This window comes from Podarcis muralis, chromosome 6 (genome assembly GCF_964188315.1).
Source record: "Podarcis muralis chromosome 6, rPodMur119.hap1.1, whole genome shotgun sequence".
NCBI lineage: Eukaryota > Metazoa > Chordata > Lepidosauria > Squamata > Lacertidae > Podarcis > Podarcis muralis.
Genome location: NC_135660.1, coordinates 38,518,507 through 38,543,641, shown reverse-complemented (window position 1 = coordinate 38,543,641; position 25,135 = coordinate 38,518,507). Strand labels below are relative to the sequence as shown.

At 42.9% G+C, this 25,135-nt stretch overlaps 1 protein-coding gene across 2 annotated transcripts in view; it reads right to left on the bottom strand.

Moving 5' to 3' along the window:
* Window positions 1–15,136: 15,136 nt before the first annotated feature.
* The window catches only part of ETV5 (ETS variant transcription factor 5), a 41,363-nt gene continuing 31,364 nt past the window's right edge, over window positions 15,137–25,135 (bottom strand). For both annotated transcript variants that reach the window (XM_028730838.2, XM_028730839.2), the window contains exons 12-13: window positions 19,346–19,447; window positions 15,137–17,323 (exon numbers count right to left, since the gene is read on the bottom strand). In XM_028730838.2, the coding sequence (XP_028586671.2) occupies window positions 17,102–17,323; window positions 19,346–19,447 (324 nt within the window). In that variant the 3' untranslated portion in view covers window positions 15,137–17,101. The remainder of the gene's footprint in view (window positions 17,324–19,345; window positions 19,448–25,135) is intronic.

Genomic DNA, 25,135 nt, shown 5'->3' with positions numbered 1-25,135 from the left:
GGTTCTCTCATCTCTTCTGTCAAGGTCATGCTGACCATAAAAATAAGGCCAGGCGGACCCTGGGTTTCATTTTCTTTTTCTATCTCTCTTCCTTCTAGTTTGGTGTTCTGTATATAGTATTAAGGTTTTGTTGTTGTTTAGTAGTGTCCGACTCTTCGTGACCCCATGGACCAGAGCACGCCAGGCACTCCTGTCTTCAGGAGTATTAAGGTTTAGACTTAATTATAAGTTATTGTAAGCTTAAGTTAAGTCTGCTGCAACTGGATTTCTTATGGACAGTGTCAATCCTGAATGTACTGTATTGGATTTGTGACCATGATGCTCATTTGCCTTCAGTAGCAGTAAAGCTCTGCTGGATGAAATATTAATTGCCTCTGCTCTACTTTTTTGGGAATCCTGCAACATGTTTAAGTTTTTACTCTGCTCACTATATGCTGGAATAATAATAATAATAATAATAATAATAATAATAAAAATAAAAAAAAAATTTATTTATATTCCGCCCTCCCCAGCCGAAGCCGGGCTCAGGGCGGCTAACAACAATAAAACAGTACAAAAGTACAACATAAACAACATTCTAAAATCATTCATTATAAAAATTAATTAATTCAAGCCACTAGCAACCATTGGGCCAGAGCTCTGCGAAGATTGCCGAGGGAGGGAGTCAGGCTGTGCCCTGGCCAAAGGCCTGGTGGAACAGCTCTGTCTTGCAGGCCCTGCGGAAGGATGTCAAGTCCTAATATGGATCAATATTGAGTAGAATTTCAATGATACTGGCTCCACTCATCTCACTATATATGGTCCTTCAAAGGTTGCCCAGGCAGGAATGTGGCCCTCAGGCTGAAAATCCCAACCTTGATACATTGGCTAGGAAGATAGCTGCAGCACAGAGAATAGTCAGTGCTTGGTCCACCCCTCATTTAAAAACAGAGTTAGGACTCAATTATACAGCTGCAAATATAACATTTTGAATGTGTTGTAAAGTGCAACATACAATTGTGACGCTAGATGGTGACTGTGAGCTATAGCAAATTCAATGCATTTTTCAAAACTATTTTTAAAAAAGCAATTTCACAATGTTTTTAACGTGTGTAGATTCCACCTTGGATGAATATTCCCGAAAGCACAAAAGTAATGAGTTTAAAAAAAATTAAAATATTGCAACATTCGATAGGAAGTATAGCCAGATGTTTGTCACCTTTTCTTTTTCTCACATAGACATGAATGAGCGCCTCAGAATACGGGTTATGTTATTCAGAATAGCAACAGACGTGCACAGCTACAAAATAATAATGTGCAAATAAATTTCAAAGAAGACTTTACAGAATGGCATGGGCATTTGTTGTTTAGTCGTTTAGTCGTGTCTGACTCTACGTGACACCATGGACCAGAGGACGCCAGGCACTGGCATAGGAATAATTATATTGTTCATCAGTAATAAAACTCACACAACTACATTCCACATTGTCTGCCCCACCCCATGGATGCCAAATCTGGGAGAGGGCAGAATTGTATTTTCCCAAGTAACCTCTCCCCCAATACACCGTGCAGTCAATGCTCAGGCAGTGCATCCTTAAGGAGACAGACATGAATGATGTCCAATAAAAATGCATGTGTTGTGCTAAAAGTACATTGCCTTCGGTCTAATAGGAGAGCAAAACATGCACACAATCCCTCCTATGCACTTTTCATGCACAGTTCCCCCTATTGCATCAGGTAGCTGTGTGGAAAGGCAGTTCTAAACCTTTCACAGGCAAAAATTGTACTTCCTGCAACCATGAGGGAAAAATTATAAAGAACTGCTGTCTTGATGGGCTTGTTATGGGATTAGCCGTACAAAAATTGCTGTCATCTCTGCTTGAGTGATATATTTCCTCATGCTAAAGAATTGCTCATGAACTGTTACTAGAATTTGTGAATATCAAACCAAGTATCATTAGAAATAAAATTAATGAGCACGCCAGAGAAAGGTTTAACAACACAGGATATAATTACTCATGAGACCAGAAGAAAATTAGCCTTGAAAGGAACATTGTGTTTCCAGTTATTCCAGTAGATTAAGTAACCAAGACTGTTTCACACTCGTGAGACAGCCCCATCAAGGTGCTTGCTGGCATGTCAAAAAATTGTAAGCAGCTATGCAATTACATGCTCTGAACTTTGACTTTTTGGACTCATGGACGCTTTCCACAGCACTGCTTTGACTTTACCCCCACTTTAGTTTAGACTTATTGTAAGTTATTGTATGCTCATTTGTCTTCAGTAGCAGTAAAGCTCTGCTGGATAAACTATTAATTGCCTCTGGTCAACATTTTTTGGGAATCCTGCAACGTGTTTAAGTTTTTACTCTGCTAATTATATGCTGGAATCTGCTCTGGATCAATATCGTGTAGAACTTCAATGACAACTTCATCAAAGAAAAGGAAAGAAGTATTCAGCCTATTATCATTCTCTAACTTTCTCTATGCTAGTCAATCATAAATGAACTTGAAAGTCTCATTATCCTCTCATTTACATACCAGAGCAAAGAGGGTTTGTTGTTTGGCAGATGATGTAATCACTTCTGCTCTGAAAAAATCCTACATTTCCCTTCCACAACTGCCTATCTCCATCTCTCAAAAATGTGAATAGGAACATGGGCCTACTTCAGAATCTTTGAATCTTAGCTTCTAGTTGTACTTAAACCAGTCCGAAGTAAAGACGCAGTTCTGCCAGTGATGAACAAACGTAGTGCAGACCTGAGGCAAACGTATAATGCATCAAGATGTCTAGGACATGCAGTGCTCTGTCATGAGAGCTACTTAGCTAGCAATTTATTAGTTTGTTAGTTTGTACTTTGCACTTTTGTGCTTCGGTATATCATAATTTCTGGATTCGGGCTTCCTAAATTAACCACTCCAGCAGAGCAGAATACAATTAGTATTCTATGATGTACACCACAAATTCACTCAGCAGATGAGAATATTTAATTGAATTTACTGGTGGGAGTTCATCAGCTCCAGAGTAGACACTAGGAAATCTCCCCAGGGGACAAACCAGAATATCGTAAACATTTTAGGCAAATAATGTTTATTATCTAAACAATTCAGGATAATGGGATATTTTTTGCACTAGGTAAATAGATTCTGTAGGTTGGTTCTCTAAGTTGAAATGCTACATTCTTGCAAGTCAACAGTGTTTTTAACAAATACTATTTATTTCATAATTGATATAACAGATGTATAAGGCTACTAAAGGATTTCTTTCATCAACTCTATGCAGGTACAAACCTGTCTGACAGATGACAAACGCCTTCTAAAATTGTAAAACAAGGCAGCCAGGAACCTTCCCCCCATTTGATAATCAAATATAAGAGGCACTTAGTTGCTTGGTATCTATAAATCTACCTCTTAATTTTGAAATGTGTACTACAGTCATACCTTGGTTTTCAAACAGAATGTGTTCCGGAAGTCTGTTCTACTTCCAAAACGTTTGGAAACCAAAGGGCAGCTTCCGATTGGCTGCAGGAGCGTCCTGCAGCCAATTGGAAGCTGCGCGGGATGTTTAGCTTCTGAGGTAAAGTTTGGAAACCAGAACACCTACTTCCGGGTTTGCGACATTTGAGTTCTGAGTTGTTTGTGAACTAAGCTGTTTGAAAACCAAGGTACGACTTTATAGCTCATTTACACTTTAAGCTTTAGGACAGGACTATTCTTCATCTTCTCTTCATTGCTACTCCCTGTATCTTGGCTGGGAAGACAGCTTAGTTTAACCTAAAAGCTACTTTTAATTCAGAATAAAAGTCCAGCCAAGCATGATATGGGTTAAGTGACCCATATTAACCCAAACATACTGATTAACTCAGACAAGCCTCTTTACATTTGGAAGATTTTCTTTTGCTTCTGAAAAGGCTAGGAACAAGCCTTCAAAATGAAAGCTCTCGATCCGGAAAGTCCAGTGTAGAGGCCAGCTAGCGTTGTCTTTTTAGAACTTTGAACAGCAAAGTCATTTGGAATTAGAATCTTCTCTGTCTCTTGCAACTTCTTAAACAATATTCTTGACAAAACTGATTTATTTACTTAATTATATGTGCGTGAAGTTTGAATCTAGGCCTTCGTCGCTCCATGATTCCAGAAAAAGGAAAAAAACTTAAATAAAACCAGTAGGCATTAAAACAGTTTAAAATGGAACAGTAAAATAATACAGCAAACTGACAGCAACTAAAGTGCCACTCGTGCCTCAGAGCAGTGCACAACAAAAGCCTGGAGAAACAGGTATGTTTTTAATTGACACCAGAAGTAAACAGTAACAGCACCAAACATACATCGGGGGGGGGGGGGGGCACAGTAGAGGAAATTCCATGTGTCAGGCAGCACTACAGAGAAGGCCCTATTTCAAATTACTATACATAAAGTTTGTGCAAAGAGTCCTTGGTCCACAGTACCCATCTCCAAAGCTCCCCTTCATGTGCTCTAAGTGTGTACATGAGGCCAGATAGCCCCACGCCATATGCCTTACCAACTGAATTATGTTCTCTCTGCCCCTGGTTTATATACTGCTGGTGGTGTGCTGTGACTTAGCACATTGTTAATGCTTTGCTGTGGGGGAGTGGAAGGGCAGGAATTTCTACTCCCCACAATGGGAGAGGTTTAGTTGGTGTAGGGACCAGGAGAAGAGTTTAAGGAAGGGCCGGCTATAGCTGTGGGAGGTCAAGGATAGTTGAGGTTTGTATCTATTCCATGCCATGGCTGCCCTGCTTAGATGTAAACATGGTTTGGCTGCAATTGGCTTAAGTTAAAACTTTATTCACATTAGCCAATGGCCATAGCAAGAGTAAAACATTACAGTATACGCAGAAAAGGAAATTTGATATAAGAGCACAATTTAAAGTACTGAATCAGCCATCAATTAGTGGCCCTTAGCTGCAATTGGCTTGGTATGGCAGCAACCAGTTGTCAATTGTCCCCACCAGCCTCTGTCACTGTACAAAAAGAGCACATGCAGCCAAGGAAAAGTTAGAAACTACAGGAAGGAGATCAGTCCCCCAACAGTAGGATGTGAATAGTCTGGCCATTGTCTGAAGTTGGAGCCATGACCACCTCTCATATTGAGACTGAAATTAGCAAAAACAGCTAGAGGCAACATCTTCTGATTCCAGGCAACGGATACCTGGTGCTGAGACAGAAGCTGACAAAGGACCAAGTTGTATTGCTTTATGTAATTAAGTTGATGCTGTTAGGTAATTAAAGGAAAGGGGCAGGTGTCTGCGATGGGCTGGGCTTCATGACACTGTATAAAGAGGAGAAGGGGAGGAGGTCAGATCCTTCAGAATATATATGGGGGAGAGGACTGGATGCTGAAGACTCGCCTCACAAGGATAGGCAGTGTTTTACAATGGTATAAGTCTTACATTGCAATCCCATCCCTCCTGTCATGCCACTGTCATTACCCTCTCTTGGACTAATGGCTGGCAGAGTTGTACCAGTGGAAGGTGTATGCTAGCCTAGTGTTCCAGTGTGTAGCCCTAACATTCTGCTGGTATATTTTCATTGGCAGAGAGACTCTGGAGTATGGGGCTTCAGCTAAACCCAAAAGTTCCCTAGCTGGTCTATCCAAAGCATATACTTTCACCATTAATGATATTTCTTCTCTACAAGAGCCTTCTTCTCTGGGTAGATAACTATGTTGGGAAATGGATCAGTCCATGAAAAACTTGATCACTGTACAGTTAGGAGATTTATATCATTGATACTATAAATTTATAGAAGTTGCCTCCTGGGTGTCTCAGGAATATAATAATTTCCAGTGACTCATTCAGTCTGGAACATTCACAGTAGATATGTTTTGTAATGTAGGCAAAAAGTCTTTAAGTAGAACAAGGTTGCTTTACGAAAAAAGAAAAATCCAAGCGTTTCCATGGCAATGATGAGTCTACCTCTTTTGTCAGTGGCTTGCTTTTACAAAATTCGCATCCCTAGCATATAATTCAGTTTTCACTTGCTGAGCTCCTCAAGCCATACTTGTGGTGATGATGACAATCTACAGGGCTCTCAAACAATGGAGATTTTAGTTCTAGGAAGAATAAAAGCCAGTGGCTTTGTTACTGGATGTGGCAAGAGACCAGCTGGTGGAGAGGCATTGCTAACATACCAAGTTTTGATACAGCAAAAAAGTGTTATCTTCATCTATAGCATGAGCATCCTTTGCATAACCTTGGCCACAAAGTTTTTCCTGTACTTTTTCACACTTCCCTCTTCAGTATATTGAAATAAATACCGTTATTTTGATTATTATTTTTAAATGATGAATAGATCTCATTACTATTAGCACCTGCATCTGCTTTTTGGGGATGGGCCAGAGCTCAGTGGTAGAGCATTGGCCTCGCATGCAGAAAGTTCCTGGTACAATCATTGGTATCCAGAAAAGAATGAGAAATCAGTGGAGATGTTCTTTTACAATAACCTTTGCTAAAGTGGTGCCCTCCAATGTTTCTGCACTGCAGCTTTCATAGTCTCTACCATTGCCCATGCTGGTCAGGGCTGATGGGAGATAAAAGACCTGCATGTTACTAGATTGGCGAAGGCTGCTTTTCATTAAAGTTTAGCTAGGAATTATTTATATGACTCATTAGATCAGTGTGTACAATATACACATCACACTGGGCTTAGCAGTAGAAAAGCCAGGTTCAAATTGCATGAAGTTTGCCAGATGACCAAGAGAACCATAAATTTCAGCCAACCTCCGTCATTTGGTTGTTGATGAATTGTAAAACATTTTGCATGCTGGAAGGGCTGTTTGATGATGAGCAATATGTCTATACTGAAACATTTTACACAGCAATAGCAAGAGAGCAATTCCCTTGGTGCCTTAGATCTTCAGTAGTGCTGATTACAGCAACCAAAGCCTTCAAAAAAAATTATGCTTCTAATTAGTCTCATCCTGTGAACTACTGAGGTCAGGAGGCAGAATGGAGGCTGCATTAATCACTGAGCATGGTCTGCCAGTGTGATATCAACACTGTAGTCCCATGCGTGCTCAGATGGGTGCTTGCTTCTTATGTTGGCCAAATCAGGATGCAAGTGCAGTCATGATATGCTGTCCTGCCTTTTGGCAGAGCCTACATTAGCTTCATATTTTAGGCTTCAAATGGCCTTTGAAGTTACAGTGTGTACAGAGCTTGAGCTGCTCAACTTTATGGTTTCCTGGGTGGTGGGCAGAAATCTCAGTGACTGAACTAGAAATTATCTTGGAAAACATGTGCTCCCAAATCTGCACTTGCTGGGAACGCAACTAATGCTTCAGATAGGGCAAATCATTTTAGAGTTCATAGCAGCCATGAGATGTCTTTGTGGATCAGAACAGGAGAATGGTGCTTGGGGCTTTAATTTTAAATAAATTAAAATTGCATTCCCAATGTTGCTGTTTGACACAGGTGGAGCACAGATATTTGTACTGTGCCACTAGGTCTTATCCTATATGGAAGCAGGAGTTTCAGGGTGGATTTTAGTTCAGGGAAGCAATTCAGGGGGGAAAGGTTAAAAATCTCCCTCCCTTGGTGCTGTGATCCCAGCCTGATTTCTGCCTTCTCCCTGCTGCCCACAATTACCAATTAATGAAAACCCATGTGAGATCTTACGATGGATCTCATGTGTGTCACACTTCTAGTTTGGTCCTAAGGTAAGAGGAATGTGATCAATCACAGGTGGGGCTGGTGGGTAGGAGGGAGGTGTGTTTTATCCTTCTCATGCCCTCATATTCTCCTCTTTAAATGGTTCCCTAGGCAGTTTGTGCCTTAGCTAGACAACTTACAACTTCTGATCTATGAGTCCATCTTGGGGAAATTAGTTCAAAACTGGCAGGGAGCACGTTTGCAATGGAGCATCAATTGGTGGGTGAAGGGTTAAGCCACTCTGTCTTGCAGATCAGTTATTCAGCTGCATTCATGCCACTGATAAATTAGGGAAAGCCTGTGCTTTCATTATAATGTTAATTTCTACTCATAGAGGCGCCTTCTAGGAAATAAGGCTTCCTGGAAGTGCATCTCATCCTTTCAAGAGCAAAAGCCCACATTAAAGTATATTAATCACTATGGAAACCAAACCTGATAACGCACACACAGATACACACATGTACTTACACATCTCAGATCAGCATGTTGCACTTTGTTTTGGAAGCAGGAAGATAGAAATGGACAAAGCAAGAGATATGACGGTCTACCATATAGGCTCTCAGTTTCCAAAGGCACCAGTAATTCTTAGGTACAGGAAGTGCTGGAATGACCACATTTGTTTTTATACCATTCCTGAAACGCTTGGGTTAAAATAGATTCTCAGCGCAAAGAAGCTTTATGTTATTGGCTGACAAATTCTAGTAATTGCTGGCCCCTGCTGACTTCCTGGAATCCTTCGGCTGTGCTTTATTGCAGAGCCCCCCCCCCCAGCCCCAATAAACATGTCAGATTAGCATCAAGAAATCACAAGTAAATGAGGCTTGACTCATTCCAAAGCTGCCACTTGAATATAGTGCAATATATTTATAGATGCCTGGTCCATATTTGGACTTCAACAACAGATAAATTGCATTCCTGGATGGTTTTTTTTTTTTAGCCCAAAGGCACAGGTAGTTTTGCAAGTGTAATGGCAGATTCACACGACCATTCTCTCTCCTCCCTGCCCCCTCATGCTTTGTTTTGATTCTTCATACCCGGGGGGGGGGGGGGGGAGGGGAACTTTCAGAATGGGGTTAATTATTACAATATTGTAAGTTGCAATTTGAACATGTGCTGAAATAGCCATCAAACTGGCTAAGCTTATCAAAATCCACTGAAAGTGTGCTAATTTGAGTTGTGCTGATATCTAAAAAAAATTGTCCAGTGTGAATTGGGAAGAAAGTGCATTAGAATAACCCTTTTACACAGCTTACAATGAAATTCAGCATAGCGGGGAAGCAACAGACTTTAGAGTGCTATTTGAACTTCTGGATAATTTCTATCTAGTTTGGAGAGCCAATCCCATTACGAGAACCTTCACTAGATAGGCCAGATTCCCCAATTAGCGAAGCTCTCCAGTGTCCGTCATTATTAGCCAAAGTCATACTTTCACTTAATTTGCATGCTCATTTTAACTGGGCTCCCCTTCTCCCTCTCTTGGCATTGCCGTGCAAGAAGGATTCCAAAAACAGGCAAACATTCTGAGGAAAACTAGGATATAAAAGGTCTAGACTTGTAGACTTGTTTGGAAAGACAAGGAAAGGCAAAGGAACTGGGTGTGCTGCACTTAGGTTTAGATGTTGAGCTGTTCAGCAATGGAACTAAACTGCCTAAGGAGGTTGCAGATTTTCTTTCCTGAGAGACAGAAAGAAGGAACTTTCAAGGCTACTTAACATAAAAATGTCCAACCCCTAAGAGAAGTTAAAATGATCTGTTCTGTTGGAACCCTTCCAATGCTGTGATTTGATAGTACAATACATTCATGACTGGCACTGTCCATAAGAAATCCAGTTGCAGCAGCTTAATTTAAGCTTACAATAACTTATAATAAGACTAAACCTTAACACTATATACAGAACACCACACTAGAAGGAAGAGAGATAGAAAGAGAAAGTGAGACCCAGGCTTGCTTCTGGTCTTACTTTTATAGTCAGCATGACTTTGACTGAAAGACATAAGAGAGCCAGTTCAAGTCAGCTGTACACAGCTTCACTGAAGGAATAACCCAAACATCACCTTCTGCTTGTTTTTTTTCCACACAGAGGAACTTCCAGGACACTCTTGAATTAAGTAGAATAAGAAAGAGCTCTACACATCAGATGAATACTTTCTGCACTAAGAAATGCAAACTGACACTATCTAGCTCAGTATTGCCTACACAAGGCTTCCTCAACCTCAGCCCGCCAGATGTTTTTTGGCCTACAACTCCCATGATCCCAAGCTAGCAGGACCAGTGGTCAGGGATGATGGGAATTGTAGTCTCAAAACATTTGGTGGGCTGAGGTTGAGGAAGCCTGGCCTACATTGATCAGCAGCAGCTTTCTAGGATTTCACACAGAATATTCTCATAGCTACCCAATGTTGAAGAGAAAGATTTGGAAGACAGATTCTTATGTTCTCATAACAGAGTTAGCACAATGGCGACTGCTCCAAGCACATTAAAACTTGGTTAGATTTTCATTTGTCCTTATCCACCTTTAAACAAATGACCCCCATGAAAATAATTAGGTGAGAATAAATCACGGACACTTAGCTTTTGTAAATAAGTGAAGATTTTTACTTACAAAGTTTCAGAAGTTACAGCAAACAAGTCTCCGTCCATTGGCAGTAAAACGAAGAAGAAAAATGTTCCAAACTTGAAAAGAACTTGGTTTCATTGCAAAAATGGTAATGCAATCTTTGACTTAGCAAAGTTGCAGGCTGTCAAAATCTCTTTTGGAGAGATTCAGTTCACCTGGTGTTTCATGTAGCTCGGAGCCATGCTGCAGCTCCAGCTTGTTCCGGGAAGTAGGAGAAGAGAGAGCCTGCGAGAGCAGGGAAGGAAAGGCTGTTTGCTAAACTCTACACACTGGCAGCTTGAGCTCAGATTAACATATTCTTGAACGCAAATGTGAGTCGGCAGCTGTATAGCACAACACCAGGACCTTCCACATGCCACGCAGGTGCTTTACATGGCTTTTTATTAAATGTTTACTCAAATGTAAGCCCAACTACATTCTATAGATATTACTCTTAGGTAGGTGTGGATAGAATTGCAGCCTTCTTTAGTTTCATTTTCTCTTTGGCTTGTTAGCTGCTGTTAGCTAATTATGTTCAAGTAGGAACCTTGCTTTGTCTCTAAAGAAACTTATTAGCTCCAGGTCTATTGGGGTTTTGTGGAATTATTATGTCAGCGAGCTAGAAAAGGTGGAGAAAAGGAAAAATTAAAGGGAGAGGGCATTATTAGCTTTCCACGTATAGCAATAGGATGATCTAGGAGGTACGGGAAGACTTTAGTAGCTGAAAGACCTTTCTGGTCAAGTTCCTACCTGGTTTCTAAACTTTTCCTAAAAGAATTGAGCAAGTGCTGAGCTCCACCCCCCCAAAAAACCATCCAAAGTTAAAAATGTTAGTCATCCACTGTTTCCCATATTAAAACATTTTTAAATGGTTCTTTGATTTTGTGCATGGCAGTAGGAAACTGGGATTGCATTTTGGGTCTATTTCCAGGACTGCAATGAATTGTTTTGCAGAATATACAGTAGGTGGAGTTTAGTAGACTCACCTTATGATTTTTGTGTTCAGATTTCTTTATTCAAACCTGACAGGATTAAAGTGAATTTCTCCATTCACTTATCAATCTACCGGTATATTGCAATATGCAGCACCGGAAACAGTAAATTTAGCTTGGTCAAGATTTTAATATTTATTATGCCTAATAAGCTCAGCCAGGATAAGTTTTAAGTCATTCCAAATATATAAGTTAGTTTCTTTGGATAGAGTCCCATAATTAACATTATTTTGTTGAGCATGTTGATTTGGTTTCTTGACTTTCGGGTATTGAAAACTGCATGGAACTATTGAGAAATCACAGGCTTCCCAAACACCACCCTGTCTCTCTTGGGAGGGTATTTAAATTAAACTCAGGTTTTCTCTGTTTATGCCAAGGGTTGTCAACCCAGTACCTACTGGCACCAAGTTGCCTATGATGGCTTCCCCTGGGCAAGTCTCTAGTCCTAGAAAGTTATGGGGCACAATGTGCAGATAACATCTAAGTGTTTTCTGTTAAATGAGAGAGGTGTGGCTACCATGTGTATTTTTCCTGCTGCTAAGAAACGCTCCCTCTTGCTATTAAAGAGCAATGGCATCAGAATGTGTTGCGTGTATGATCCCCATAATCAGGACCAGCAAGACATAGCTTGCAAACTATGTTCCTAGTTCGAATCCTGTTTTTTTCTGTCTTAATGTAGTTGTGCACAATGGTCCCAACCCTTACAAACAGCTTGCAGTCTTGGTTCAAAAGTGCAATTGGCCTGTATAATTCAAAAGACATGAAATCCGGTTTTGGAATGACCATCATCCTGGACCGCTTCCATCACTCTGGAATCCCTCCCCGCCCCCCCTATCCAGGATGCTACTGGCCAACATCAGCCGGGATGGGAAACCCCAACAAAATGAAATCCCTGCTCTTTGTAATTTATTCATAGAGGGATGGAAGTTTCTTCTGCTTCTGCAATAGATTTTGCAAATGCGGATTTTGGGCTCTCTGAGAGTAAGGTAAAGGTAAAGGGACCCTTGACCATTAGGTCCAGTCATGGCTGATTCTGGGGTCGCGGCGCTCATCTTGCTTTACTGGCCGAGGGAGCTGGTGTACAGCTTCCGGGTCATGTGGCCAGCATGACTAAGCCGCTTCTGGCAAACCAGAGCAGCGCATGGAAACGCTGTTTTCTTCCCGCCAGAGTGGTACCTATTTATCTACTTGCACTTTGACGTGCTTTCGAACTGCTAGGTTGGCAGGAGCAGGGACCAAGCAACACGGGTTCTCACCCTTTTGCGGGGAATCGAACCGCCGACCTTCTGATCGGCAAGCCCCAGGCTCTGTGGTTTAACCCACAGCGCCACCCGCACCCCAGTGTCTCTGAGAGTACACTGCAGTAATTGTGAGGTCTGGTAAAAGCTCAGAAAATGACCAGGTCAGAAATTCTTTTACATCCCTTCCCCTTCAGTTTCTGTTGGCAATTTTGTTTTCTCAAGATCCTCCATTGCGATCTGCAGGGCCTTTGCTGCCATTTGAAATTTTCTGTTGCTGCTTGAGGCTTATTTCAAAGGCTTCATTAGCAGCCTTCAATATGTGTTATTCCCTCCCCCCTCCTGACAACTCAGTTATTTTAGTCTCAAGGGGCTTTATAAAGCTAATCCATTGTGCTGTTAAATCCTGTTTCAATTGTCTTATGCACCATTAGGAGAAGCTGCATTCTCTGTCATCTTTCCCTAACTGGCAGCTATGGTGGGCTCTACTCTTTAACTGTGTGACTCAACTGCTGATGAAAAGGATGTCCACATGTCCTGTTTAACCCTGGACAGTCCCTCCAAGGTGCATGGGCACTTCTCCACAATCCAACAGTAGTTTGCAGGGATAGGAGACGACATCTCTGCTCCTTGTGGTTGGAGCTGAATGAATGATGGCTGTGGGGGAAGCATTGCTGGGAGCTGCAGGGTTTAAGCTTTCTTTTTAGAAAGTTATTTTATGTGTCCTGGAAGCTTCTTTCTTTTACGGCACTCAGGGTAAGGCTTTGGGGCTTTTTACCGCTGGAGGGTTTTGGTCTACCTCAATCCTTAATAATTGGAAATTGCAATTTCATTAAAAAAAAAAAAATTAAAAGGACAATAAGGAAAGGGGAAAGCAGGAGGGGACGAGTAGCACACAGGTCACCTAATCACATTCTACCTTGCCATAGGTATTATATTTCAATTTAATTATTTCTGCATATACTGTATATAGGCATGAGCACATTTTATGCAAAATTGTCTTTTGGTGATTTTCTTTCTTTTGTAAGCAATGAGAAAGTGGTCACTATACACAGAAGATTTAAAAAAGATATTCAGGCTTCTTTCTGCATCTATTCTCTGGTTAATCGGAATGTGCTTTCATTGGCAATGCTTAGGTAAAGTAGATTTTATCTCCTAGTTCAAGACAGAGCACTTTGCTCTAGCTGCTATCAGGCTGCTCACACACCATGTCTGTAATCAGCTGATGCCATTCAAAAGGATTTAGCTGTGATTTCTTTTACCTTCCAGGGGCTGGGAAATGGAATTTCTCCAAAGGCTGGAGAAAGCCCCATTCCAAGGGGCAAGGGAACAGGAGAGGGAGGGGGCACCATATAGGAAAGTGACCTGCTGCTAAATCCAGGTCATTGGTAAATGGTGCTCATCCAATGAACAAGTTGGAATTATATTCTCCTCCCGATTGCAAGGTAATGAAAGCTGATACTGAAAGACTGTGCATCCAAAAGCTCTGCAAAGTCCATATTGGAAGCAGCATCTGCAGGGAAAGCATGTGTCCTTTAGGCTAGTAGTGATTAACTGTTCATAGTTTATCAATTAATTGCAAGCACAGAAGTTGGACAGCATGTTATTGACAGGGGGCAGATGTAGAGTAACAGAAGCAAAAATTATAGGAAACGAGGCTTACTGAACCCTTTCCCCATTTTTAAGTGTCCATTTTGGGATCTGATCTCACTGCATCTCTCTGTTTTACCCAGTTGCAAAAGAGACATCAATGTACATAGCAGCCTGCCCTTCTAAATAATATTTTGACTGAAGAGCATCCCAAGTGAGGGCCACCACTATAGTGCAGTGGGCAGTGTGTTGTTTTGTCAGATTCAAAATGCTGCTCAGCTACAAAGCCTCTTGACTAGTCACAGTCTCCAAGCCTAACCTATCACAGAGCTGATGTGAGGATCAAGGGGCTAAGGAGAACACAGCCATATATACTAGTCCTGAGCTCCTTCTAGGAAGGTTAGAATTAAACAATGCAGCCTCTTTATTCCTGGGATTGAGGTGAGGTGGGTGTGACTGTGGCCCTCCAGATAGTGTTGGATTCCCAGTTCCTATCAGCCCCAGCCAGTGAGGAATTATAGAATAACATTTTGGAGGACAGGTATTGTAGGGGAAGCTGTAGAAGTGCTAGCAAGGTGAGAAGAAGAAGAAATGGAGGGCAAGAGATGTTGATTTTTAGAGGAAAACAAACTTTTGGGTCAAAACACCTTATGATAAGACATTGTGCGAAAACCGCTCACTTCCATGTCCGTTGAATATAGAGGTCTTTGAAATAGTGCTAATTTTGAGGAAACAATATTGCTTTCTTGAGGGACTGCAGCCCAGTGTGGGCAAAATTGAGGTGCAGGCAGAACTGAGACAGAACAAGCCCCCTCCCTCAGTGTGCTGTTCTGGGTTTTATTCCTGAGTTTCCCCCTGAGCCACTTTCAGGGTGTGTGAGGGGAACAAGAAGGGAGGAGGAAAGCCCCATTTGGAAGCCCTTGCATAGGGGCTCTGTTGTTGGGGTTTGTTAGGTGAATCCTGCCCAGGGATAGAGCTCTCCAGAACTCCAGGAGCAGACAGGGCAGTGTCAATCCAATTCTGCGTGGCAGTGCTGGTAACACAACTGAATGAGAGGGAGCACACCAGCAGTGCCTGAACAGAAAGCAAAAATCCTTTATTGTACACAGTACAGAATGTAATGCAGCTTTGCAGGAGATATATTATATAGCCCTGCTCAGGCAACAGTCATTTCACATCAATCCTCAGATTAACCCTTTCTGCACTATAGACTTCCCATAACCAATTAAACAAAAACGAAACCCACTGTTTTGGTTAAGCCCTGGGGCATAATTTGGGGGTGGGGGGGCGCTGCAGCTGACTTTGCTGCTGCCCTGTGCTTTTTTTGACAGGCCACATGATACTTTCTGAGGAGAGTTGCTGAGTCGTCTACAAAGAGTTAATCTTCATTCTTTAAAAAAGAAGAAGTGAAGTTAGTCAAAAACCCAAACAAAGTTATCAAAGCAGAAAGAGAAATCCTATACAGCATTTACAACAAAAAATTGGAGTCCGCAGGGAAAGATATGCATATTCGGGTCAAGCACGGTACAGGTGCATGCTGAACGCAGCAAGAAGAGGGGGAATTTCTGAAGGATCCAGAGATGTTTTACATAGAACGATCAACTCTGACCAATTCCCCTTCCTCTCTGATTTTTCTTTCTTTCTTTTTTTACAAACCCAAGTTATATATATATATATATATATATTCCTTTTTAAAAAATCCTCTTAAAATATGCAACTTGCATGAACAGAAGGAGGGTAATGCAACTTACAGATGAAGCTAAAAAATATGTCTGTATACACATCTTGCACCTCTCTTGCTCGCAAGCCTAGGGAGAACTGGAAAAGGTAGTTCGGCTGTTACAAGACAATGCCGCCACACGGTCAGGACTGCCCTGCCTGGGAGAAGTTCAATGGCTGGAGCTGCCTTGTATTATATACATACAGTCCCCAGTTGCAGGGAAAGCCAAGCAGCCTGCAATTGCTGCTGCTGCTGCTGCTGCTGCTGCGCGGGAGCATACTCTGAATGCAGAGCACACTGTACAAACTGTCCTGGACAGCATCCACTGCAGAACAGCACAAAGCAGATATGCACATGGAAGGGCAAGGGACTCCACCTCCCCCCCCCCCCGCCGCCGCCAAGCTGCAGCAACCTTCGTGTTGGCGCTGCTGGAAGCAAAAAAGGAGCAGCTCAGCTTTGCCAAAAGCTGGTTTTGCCTTAAGATACAAAAACCTACAAAAAACCTGGTTACAAATGTTGCCCCACAACATAAAAAGAGTTTTGGCCGAGCCCCCGACTTCCCCTAAAAGCAAGCCATCCATGCGCAGCCTTGCAACAGAGGGGGTGGCCAAGTGCCTGTGTGGCTCACAGGGATCTGGTAGGTTAAGTGCTGTCCTTTATGTTGGGTTTGCTTATTATGGACCAAAATTATTATTATCATTATCATTATCATTATTATTATTATTATAACACAAAACAAATAAAAATAATCAGAAGGAAAGGCTTCCTCAGGTTGAAGAGCTGTCGACTGAGAACCCAGAGGGGCTGAGCTAATTCAGCCATGCCCGGAGAAGCACCACACTAAGCCGTGACCCATCCGAAAAGGGCTTACGCTGCACTGGCTCCTTAGCATCCGGGAGCCCTTTCCATTATACAAGGTAGATACAAGGATTGGTGATTGTTACATAGCGTATTTTCTTGACATTTGCTAATCACACACTGTCTATTCAAGTCCTGTGAACATCTTTTTGTCACACACGACCCTAAGCAACCGGGCCCAGAAGACACCCCCTGTTGCAAGTCCCTCCCCAGCTGTTCTTCACGGTGGCAGCCGAAGCGATCCGCAACAGGAGGCCCTACTCACTAGCCATGCTACTGTCTGTCTTCAAGGTGGAGGGCCGTTAAAAGTATTTTAGGCTCTTCCGATAATATTTGCAAAGAGCAGTTTTATGAACAGCAGAAATTCTTTACAAAAACAACAACAAAAACAAAACATTTTTGCCCTTATGTGTTGGAACCGGAGTCTCTTAAGGTCAGCATTCGAGCTGCCCGGTGAGTCAGTAAGCAAAGCCCTCGGCGTAGGGGAGGTTACTGCAGTGATCCAGGTCCAGGAGGTATGCGGAGTTGTCTTCAAAGTGTGTCAGAGGTAAGGTGTCATCTTCATTCACATGGCAGTCTGGTTCAGCTTTTAAGAAGGGGCGCTGATTGTCAGGGAAGGCCATGGAGAAGAGGGCATCGGGGTCACAAACAAACTTGTAGACATACCGCTCTCCAGCCACCTTAAAAAAAGAAGAAGGGCAATACAGGTAAGGAAGGGGCAGGTATGTATGACTGCATATATGGATGGATGGTTCAATTGCCATGTGAAGATGGATTAACAGGCAGGAAGTTATGCAGGAGAGACAGGAAGTGAAGAGTCATTGTTATAGCAGTTGTAACATGTTCTTCAGGGGTTTCTTTCTAATTGTTACTGCCCTTTATTACTTTTCAGTAGCAACATAACTTCTCAAAATCTTTTGTGAAGAAAGAGTGCAGAGCATGTGCAAGCAAGCGCCTTTCAAAAACCCGGCTTTTTATTTTATCCTTTCTAGGATATTCATACAGGTCTGTAAAGCATTATAGCTAGGCTGTGTGAGAGCTGAGATTCTACAAGAACATTGCAGAAGTGTAGGCTGCAGTATATTAGTCATCATGAGAAAATCATTCTTTTAATTAATTTATTTATTTGAAGGATATTTCTAGCTCTTAAGCTGGCAAAAATAGACTCAAAAGTATGCCTGGTGAAATCTCAGAACCTGAGAGTGGGATGGGCAGGATATATACTGAATGAGGGCAAGGCTAAGTGTGGTCTGCCGTTGTGCAGGAAGATTTTTGCACAGAGTACACAAAGGCCTTGCAATATACATCTTTCAAAAGGAATAAACTGGAGGAGGTGACATAATGTAAGGAAACAGGTTTGCTGTGGGGTTGGGGCACAGTTACTTATGTCATAATATATTTCTTAGTGTTTAAGGTGCCACAGACTCTTTGAAAAGCTTTGCTAAGGTGACAATGCAGAATTGGAATGGCAATCTCATAGACTGCATTCTTTGAACAATAGTGCCTGCTGGGGTTCAGCCCATGTCACACAACCTTCAGAGAAGCAAAGAAAACAAAAGTAAGCCTTGACAAGCTACTTGGGAACTTCCAAGTCAGGTTTAGATGTGGTGGAGTTTGTCAGTTTGCATTTCTTAGTGCAGAAAGTATTGATCTGATGCGTAGCGATCTTTCATATTCTAATTAATTCTAGAGGGTTCTGGAAGCTTCTCTGTGTGAAAGAAACAAGCAGAAGGTTCATGATGTTTGGGTTATTCCTTCAGAGAAGCTGAGTACAGCTGGCTTAAACTGGCTCTCTCATCTCTTCTGTCAAGGTCATGCTGACTATTAAAAATAGACAAGAAGGAGCCTGGGTTTCACTTTGTCTTTCATCCTCCTGAGGTGGTGTTCTGTACATAGTATGTTTAATGTTAAAATAACTTCTAGTAAGTCTAAACCTTAAGTTTGAGTTAAGTCTGCTGCAACTGGATTTCTTATGGACAGTGTCAATCCTCAATGCATTGGATTTGTGACCATTATGCTCATTTGCGTTTAGTAGCAGTAAAACTCTGCTGGATGAACTATTAATTGCCTCTGGTCTATTTTTTGGGAATCCTGCAATGTGTTTTTACTCTGCTAACTATACACTGGAATCTGCCCTAGATCAATAGTGAGTAGAATGTCAATGACAGACTTCCTGCAGAACTGTAACTGATAAAGTGTTACAGACTTTGCTTTTAGACAATGCAGTATATACCTAACCAAGCGACTTCAAACATCAAAAGAAATACTACGGAAAAGGTCCCAGGGAGGGTACTGAGAAATCTCAGGTGCATCAAGGTGCAGCAGGGAGTGGCTCGCAACACTCATGAAACCACGTTCCATGCAACAAATGCAATAGATATTAGTGTGCTATTGGATGGAGGAAGAGAAGAATCTCCTCCTCCTCTCACACAACATAGTATTGCAGCTTTAGGACTGGGGAAATTAAATGTAGACGGTGCAAAGAAATGAAAAATCAATTTGCTTTTTTGCATGCTGTAAACTGATTGTCTGGAAATGCCCCAAGAAATGGTGTGTTGGCTGTCTTCCCTCCAATTAGGCAGATGGAACAGGAGGAAGAGTGGTCCTGAAAAGTAAGCCATAACTGTGCCAAAGACTGTTCCTTTACAACCACACAGCTCTCACGTACCAAGGATGTTCAGAGGAAGGAGTGGGCTGCTCACCTTTTGCATTATGCCTTTTTCATAGTAGTAGCGAAGAGAACGGCTAAGCTTGTCGTAGTTCATTGCCGGACGATTCTTCTGGATCCCCCACCGACGAGCTACCTAAGAAGGTGAAGAATACAGCCATGAAGCTCTGCAGTGCTTGTCAAGTGTTTTGGCATATTGGTTGGAAAGTCTTTGTGATCAAGCCTCTCCCTCTAGAGGAGACAGAAATACCACCAGTTAAGGCCACAGGTTCTGAAATACTTGTATGCAGGCCTAGGTTGGGGGACTCAAATGGGGCACTGGGATCTTCCAGGGGGTCTTACCATGACACCTATGAAGCCACTGAGCCTCCTTGGCCCCCTTGGTCATGAGGAGGTGAGGGGCATTGCCCTTTTCTCTCTTGAAAAGCACAGAATTGAAGAAGGATGTTGGAAGAGTGATACTTCCCCCCACTGCCCCCTTCAGATCTATGTACTTTTCAAAGGCTCAGAAAAATTCTTCTGGATTCACATTTTACCCAGATCCCTTGGGAAAGCAAAATTTGTGCATGCATGCTTTCTTTCTGTTTGTAAAGAGGGAGGGGGAAGAAGTGGTGGTACCCATGGCAAATCGTTCAAAAATCCACATGTGTCCATAGGCCTAAAAGACTGGAGGACCCCCCCCCCCCACTTAGTTAACGATTGCTTCTTGGTGCTTCACAAAGTCACAGACAACCAGCCAAACTTTGCTGGCCAGGGCACAGAGTATCGACCAACAGACCATTAGCATATCACACTTTTTGACTTCAATGGAAATCATAGCCAGCAAGGCATGACCAGGAAACCCAACAACGTTGCAGTGAGTGTGTTCCTAATGGGTTGCAACTCAATTCTAATATGATTCTGGAGCAGTCGTGTGGAGGGGATTACTCATTTTAGCTCTCTTTGGGAGCAGGTTCTGATGACATAAGCCTGCTGCCAACCAACCCACTGTTTCCCAGTGGATTTCTGGAATGGACAATCTGCAAGGCACTCAGAGAAGATTAATGGGATTTCCTTGCACTAAGTGCACCGAGGCAGCTTGCATCCACCTGAGGCATCGCAAAGGCCCAGAACAGCAGTCCGAGCCAATACACAGGGTGTTTCCAGTGGCCTCAGCAGCTAAGCAGATAGCTACATTCGTATGGTGCACCCGGTCAGTTTGGTTTTTCATCAGAGCAAAGAAAGAGGAATGGAGATGCAAGGATCAATTAAATAGGTTCACCATCCTCAGAGAAAGCAGCACCCTGCCTCACTGCAGCTCCAACACAGAGAGAAGCATCTACTTCCCACTACCTGCCTCTCTGCCCCTTCTCCATCTATTATGGGATTTCAATTAAAGCTCCAGGAAAACCTCCAACATAAGTGACATCTTTCTCCCCTTTGCACTCAGCCTTTTCTGCCCTGCCACCCTGAGCACAGCTCATCTCTTGTACCCTGAGGAGGAACATGTCTGGAGCAAAGCACAGCAGCAAGCATACAGCAGCGCTTAGCAAGTTGTCGCAGTGTCAAAAGGAAGAAAAAGCACAAGAAGCTCTGCTGTGTTGTTTTAAGGCAACAGAGAGCAATAGGCTTCTCAGTATCGCGGGGGACTGAGCCTCTCTTAACAGGCTCCAGGATGGAAGCATGTTCGGTTACATTTTGCATGTTCAGACACAAGTTCTTTGCATATGGATGTAACAACAGGAAGAGAGCGGAGAGTGCTTTGCCAATGCACAGATTCCAAGCAGCCCTGGTGCTGCTGTTACATAATCATCTCTCAGCACACGGGCTTTGATTACGCGGTAAGAGCTTCCTCTTGCTGCTGCACAGCAGGGCACAGAAAGCCACAAACTCCTCCAAAGCCCCTCATCCTCTCGCTGGACCATAGGGTCAGAAAGCAAGGTCTCTTAACAGCCTTTTGATCATATAAGAGAGCCCACTTCCATTTACTTGGGGCAGACTTCATTGAGAGGCTTCAAATGTATAAAGCTTTTCACCTTGTGTGCGTGGGGAGCAAGGCCCTGCGATGTGGCTGTGCATCTCCCACTTGCGCTCCTCTGGCGTACTCACCAAAGGAAAACTGCCAGACAGCGCAAGATTCATGGCTCAAGCATTTCCAGATCAAAGCCATGCCTTTTCCTAATGGAGAGGGAGTGAAACGGCCGACTCTCACAGACCTCTGACTAGAGGGGGGCTGCCAAATTGTTGTTTGAAAAACCACAATTTCCATGCCGAGTGTACTGTATATTATGGATAATTACCCACCATGCACTGCCTGGCTGAGCTGTGCAGCTGGTTTCAATTATTAGTCAAACAGCTTCCTTCTCTGTATCATTCAGCACAACCCAGCACACCACAAGATTCCTCTCAGTAATTTCAAGGGTTTATTTACAAAAACCAGTGTCTCCACAGGGCGACGACAGAGCAAAGCCTACTCAGCAACAGAGGGGAATTAGCAGAAAGCCTTTCTGCAAGGCACAACCAAGTGTCTGAAGCTTAATGAGAAAAGTGGGGCGTGGGGGGGGGGGAAGAGGGGGATGCGGTAGAGGGGAAGTAGGGGGAGAGAGAGGGATGAGCCAATACGAATAAAATTGGAAGCATAAGAAATCCATCGCTAAAAATATATGTGCTAGGAAGCTCATATGTGTAATGGCAAAAAATAAGATGTGTTATGTTGTCACAAAGTAATTTAATACCTGCAGTGATAATGCATAATGAACAATATGAAAGACAAAACGCTGAAAATACAAACAGACAAAACTACAGCAGGATCGCCGAAGAATTGATGCTTTTGAATTATGGTGCTGGAGGAGATTCTTGAGAGTCCCATGGACTGCGGGAAGATCAAACCTATCCATTCTTAAGGAAATCAGCCCTGAGTGCTCACTGGAAGGACAGATCCTGAAGCTGAGGCTCCAATACTTTGGCTACCTCATGAGAAGAGAAGACTCCCTGGAAAAGACCCTGATGTTGGGAAAGATTGAGGGCACAAGGAGAAGGGGACGACAGAGGACGAAATGGTTGGACAGTGTTCTCGAAGCTACTAACATGAGTTTGACCAAACTGCGGGAGGCAGTGAAAGACAGGAGTGCCTGGCGTGCTCTGGTCCACGGGGTCACAAAGAGTCAGACACAACTAAATAACTAAACAACAACACAGCAGGATCATGTAGAAATCAAGATCAAGGTTTTACTATCCAATGTGAGTCTCTGTTTCCTGATTTCATCGCTATGCAATGTTTTCTTTGTGTTTTGTATCAATCTCAGTCTACTTAACCAATTTAGCTTATCTTTATTAATGAAGAAGCACATCAGCAAGAAAAATAAACACACCAAACTGTTAATCAGTGATGGTGCTTCAGGTATTTTACCTTTTAAAAAGGAAGTGCATATTCCCAGTCATTGAATATGACCTGCAAAAACAAACTACTCTTTCAAACTATAATGGAAAATATTGTTATAGTTTATGATTGCTGCAGAGCTGCAAAATTTGACATGCAGCAAACACACATTGCAGCCTCTCTAAGAATGCTGAGAGCAATACTTTTCAACCATAACTGATTAACAAATGGGTAGCTTTTTTTTGGCCTTCCCACTGATATGTTCCCCATGAATAAGAATTGTCCGAAATGGGTGAATGAACTAGCCTCACATCAGCATTTTTTCAGAACATTGAGAAAATAGCTCAACTGCATTGATGGACTTCTGAACAATTCTATCCCTATGAGGTCGCTGTATATCTTGGTCTTCCATTTATTTTATATATCCAGTGTCTTTATATTTTGTTCTGCTCACTGCATATTATTGCTGCAGTTTACCAATCACGTGGTGGACCAAGAAGCAGAATTGTTTTTGACATTACAGTGTTTAGCTTTATATTTATTTGTTTAAAAGGGGGTAGACTTCTTGTGCCTCTAGTTATGAGAAAAGAGGCACATTCTCTGTACCTGCTATCTGGGGAGCTGTTATGGAAAGCCAAGTAAACTGTGCCAAAGGACCAGGAAGAAAACAACATGCAAGAAATGGATCCTGGCTAGACTCTGCGTTATGTGCTGTCTATTTTTTACATTTGCAAATTCTGATTGCTTTTTATACCGTGTACATTTGTAAAACTAAAAACAACTCACCCACAACTTTCCCTAAAAGCTGATGAGAAGCAAACAGCAAAACAAAAGAACAGAAAAAATAAACAAAGCAGAAATCGGTATGGAAAGAAAAGAAAAGGGTAATGGATAGCTCAGCGTTAGCACTCAGCACCTGCAGGTAGATGGTGGGACCTACATATCCCCAGTGAGTCCCATACCCAGACCCTTTATCATCCAAAGATCAGAATCCAGTCCCTGACTATGTGCTATATTTCAGAGAAGTTTCATGAAATCGGGGAAATTTTCCTGCTCTAAGCTTAGAGCTGGTGGTTGCAGGGGCAGAAGATAAACCCTGACTCCCCAACAGCTCAGAGCTTTGGGGTGTGTGGAGGTTGGCTCTGCCAATGGATTATATGCCACTTGGTTCTACTCAAAAGAGACCCACTGACATTCACAAACATGACTTAGATCCATTAATTTAAACAGATCTACTCTGGATAGCAAGGGACACGGGTGGCGCTGTGGGTTAAACCACAGAGCCTAGGACTTGCCGATCAGAAGGTCGGCGGTTCGAATCCCCGCGACAGGGTGCGCTCCCATTGCTTGGTCCCTGCTCCTGCCAACCTAGCAGTTCAAAAGCATGTCAAAGTAGATAAATAGGAACCGCTCCGGCAGGAAGTAAATGGCGTTTCTGTGCACTGCTCTGGTTCACCAGAAGCAGCTTAGAAGCTGAAGCTGTACGCCGGCTCCCTTGGCCAGTAAAGCGAGATGAGCGCCGCAACCCCAGAGTCGGCCACGACTGGACCTAATGGTCAGGGGTCCCTTTACCTTTACTCTGGATAGCATTTAGTTAGGTACAACCCTCTGTGCCTTGTGTTCCGAAACTGAACACCCAACAGGTATAGGAGCAATTCCCCACATTGCTGACTCCCCAATGGTTCTGAGCTACAGGAGGGAAGGGTCCCTGCTTGCTCTGCCTCTGCGCCCAATGGGTGCTCCAATCTCAGGGCACCCATCAGGTGCAGATACAGGCCCCCCACCTCCCCTTTCCACCTTGGAGATGGGAGACAAAGGCTTGCTATAGTTCTGCGCTTGCACCTACCAAGAGTAGAATCCAAACAAATTTCAGGTTGGGGCTGGGGAAAGTGCAGGGTTCATCCCTTCTCCTCTGTAGCTCCAGGATCTGAAGGAAGCCTCAGGCTCATCTTGCACATCAGAGCCTGCCTCACATTTTGCACTCGGGCCTCCCTCGCCATGAGATTATCAGACCCTGCCAATGCTCTTCTTGCACACCAAGACTGCAAGTGGAGTCCCACAACTTCCTCACCCCACCTGGTTCAGAGTCAAAGCCACTTTTGAGAAAGTGTGCAGGGGCCCCAGTGTGAACTGAACAGAACGTTCTGTTGAGTCAGGCAGTGTCTAATAGGTTGCAGTCGCGCTCCAGAATCAGAGCCTCATACAAGGTGCATTGTGTTTGGTCTAATCCAATTGCATTTTATCTCTAATAAGGTTATAAAACCACACTAGCTGGACAAGATCTTCTGAAGACTGAAAGACAACCCAAGCAGTTAAGACAGGGAGCCATTGCTGGCAAATAATCAGGCCCGGGAACAGCCAAACTAAGCAATTTTGTGCTCAACAGGTTCAGCAAGAAATGTGGAAGCAGAGCCTTGTGCCATCTGCTGCTCTGCAGTTTCCCCATCTGACCTTAATGTGGACCGG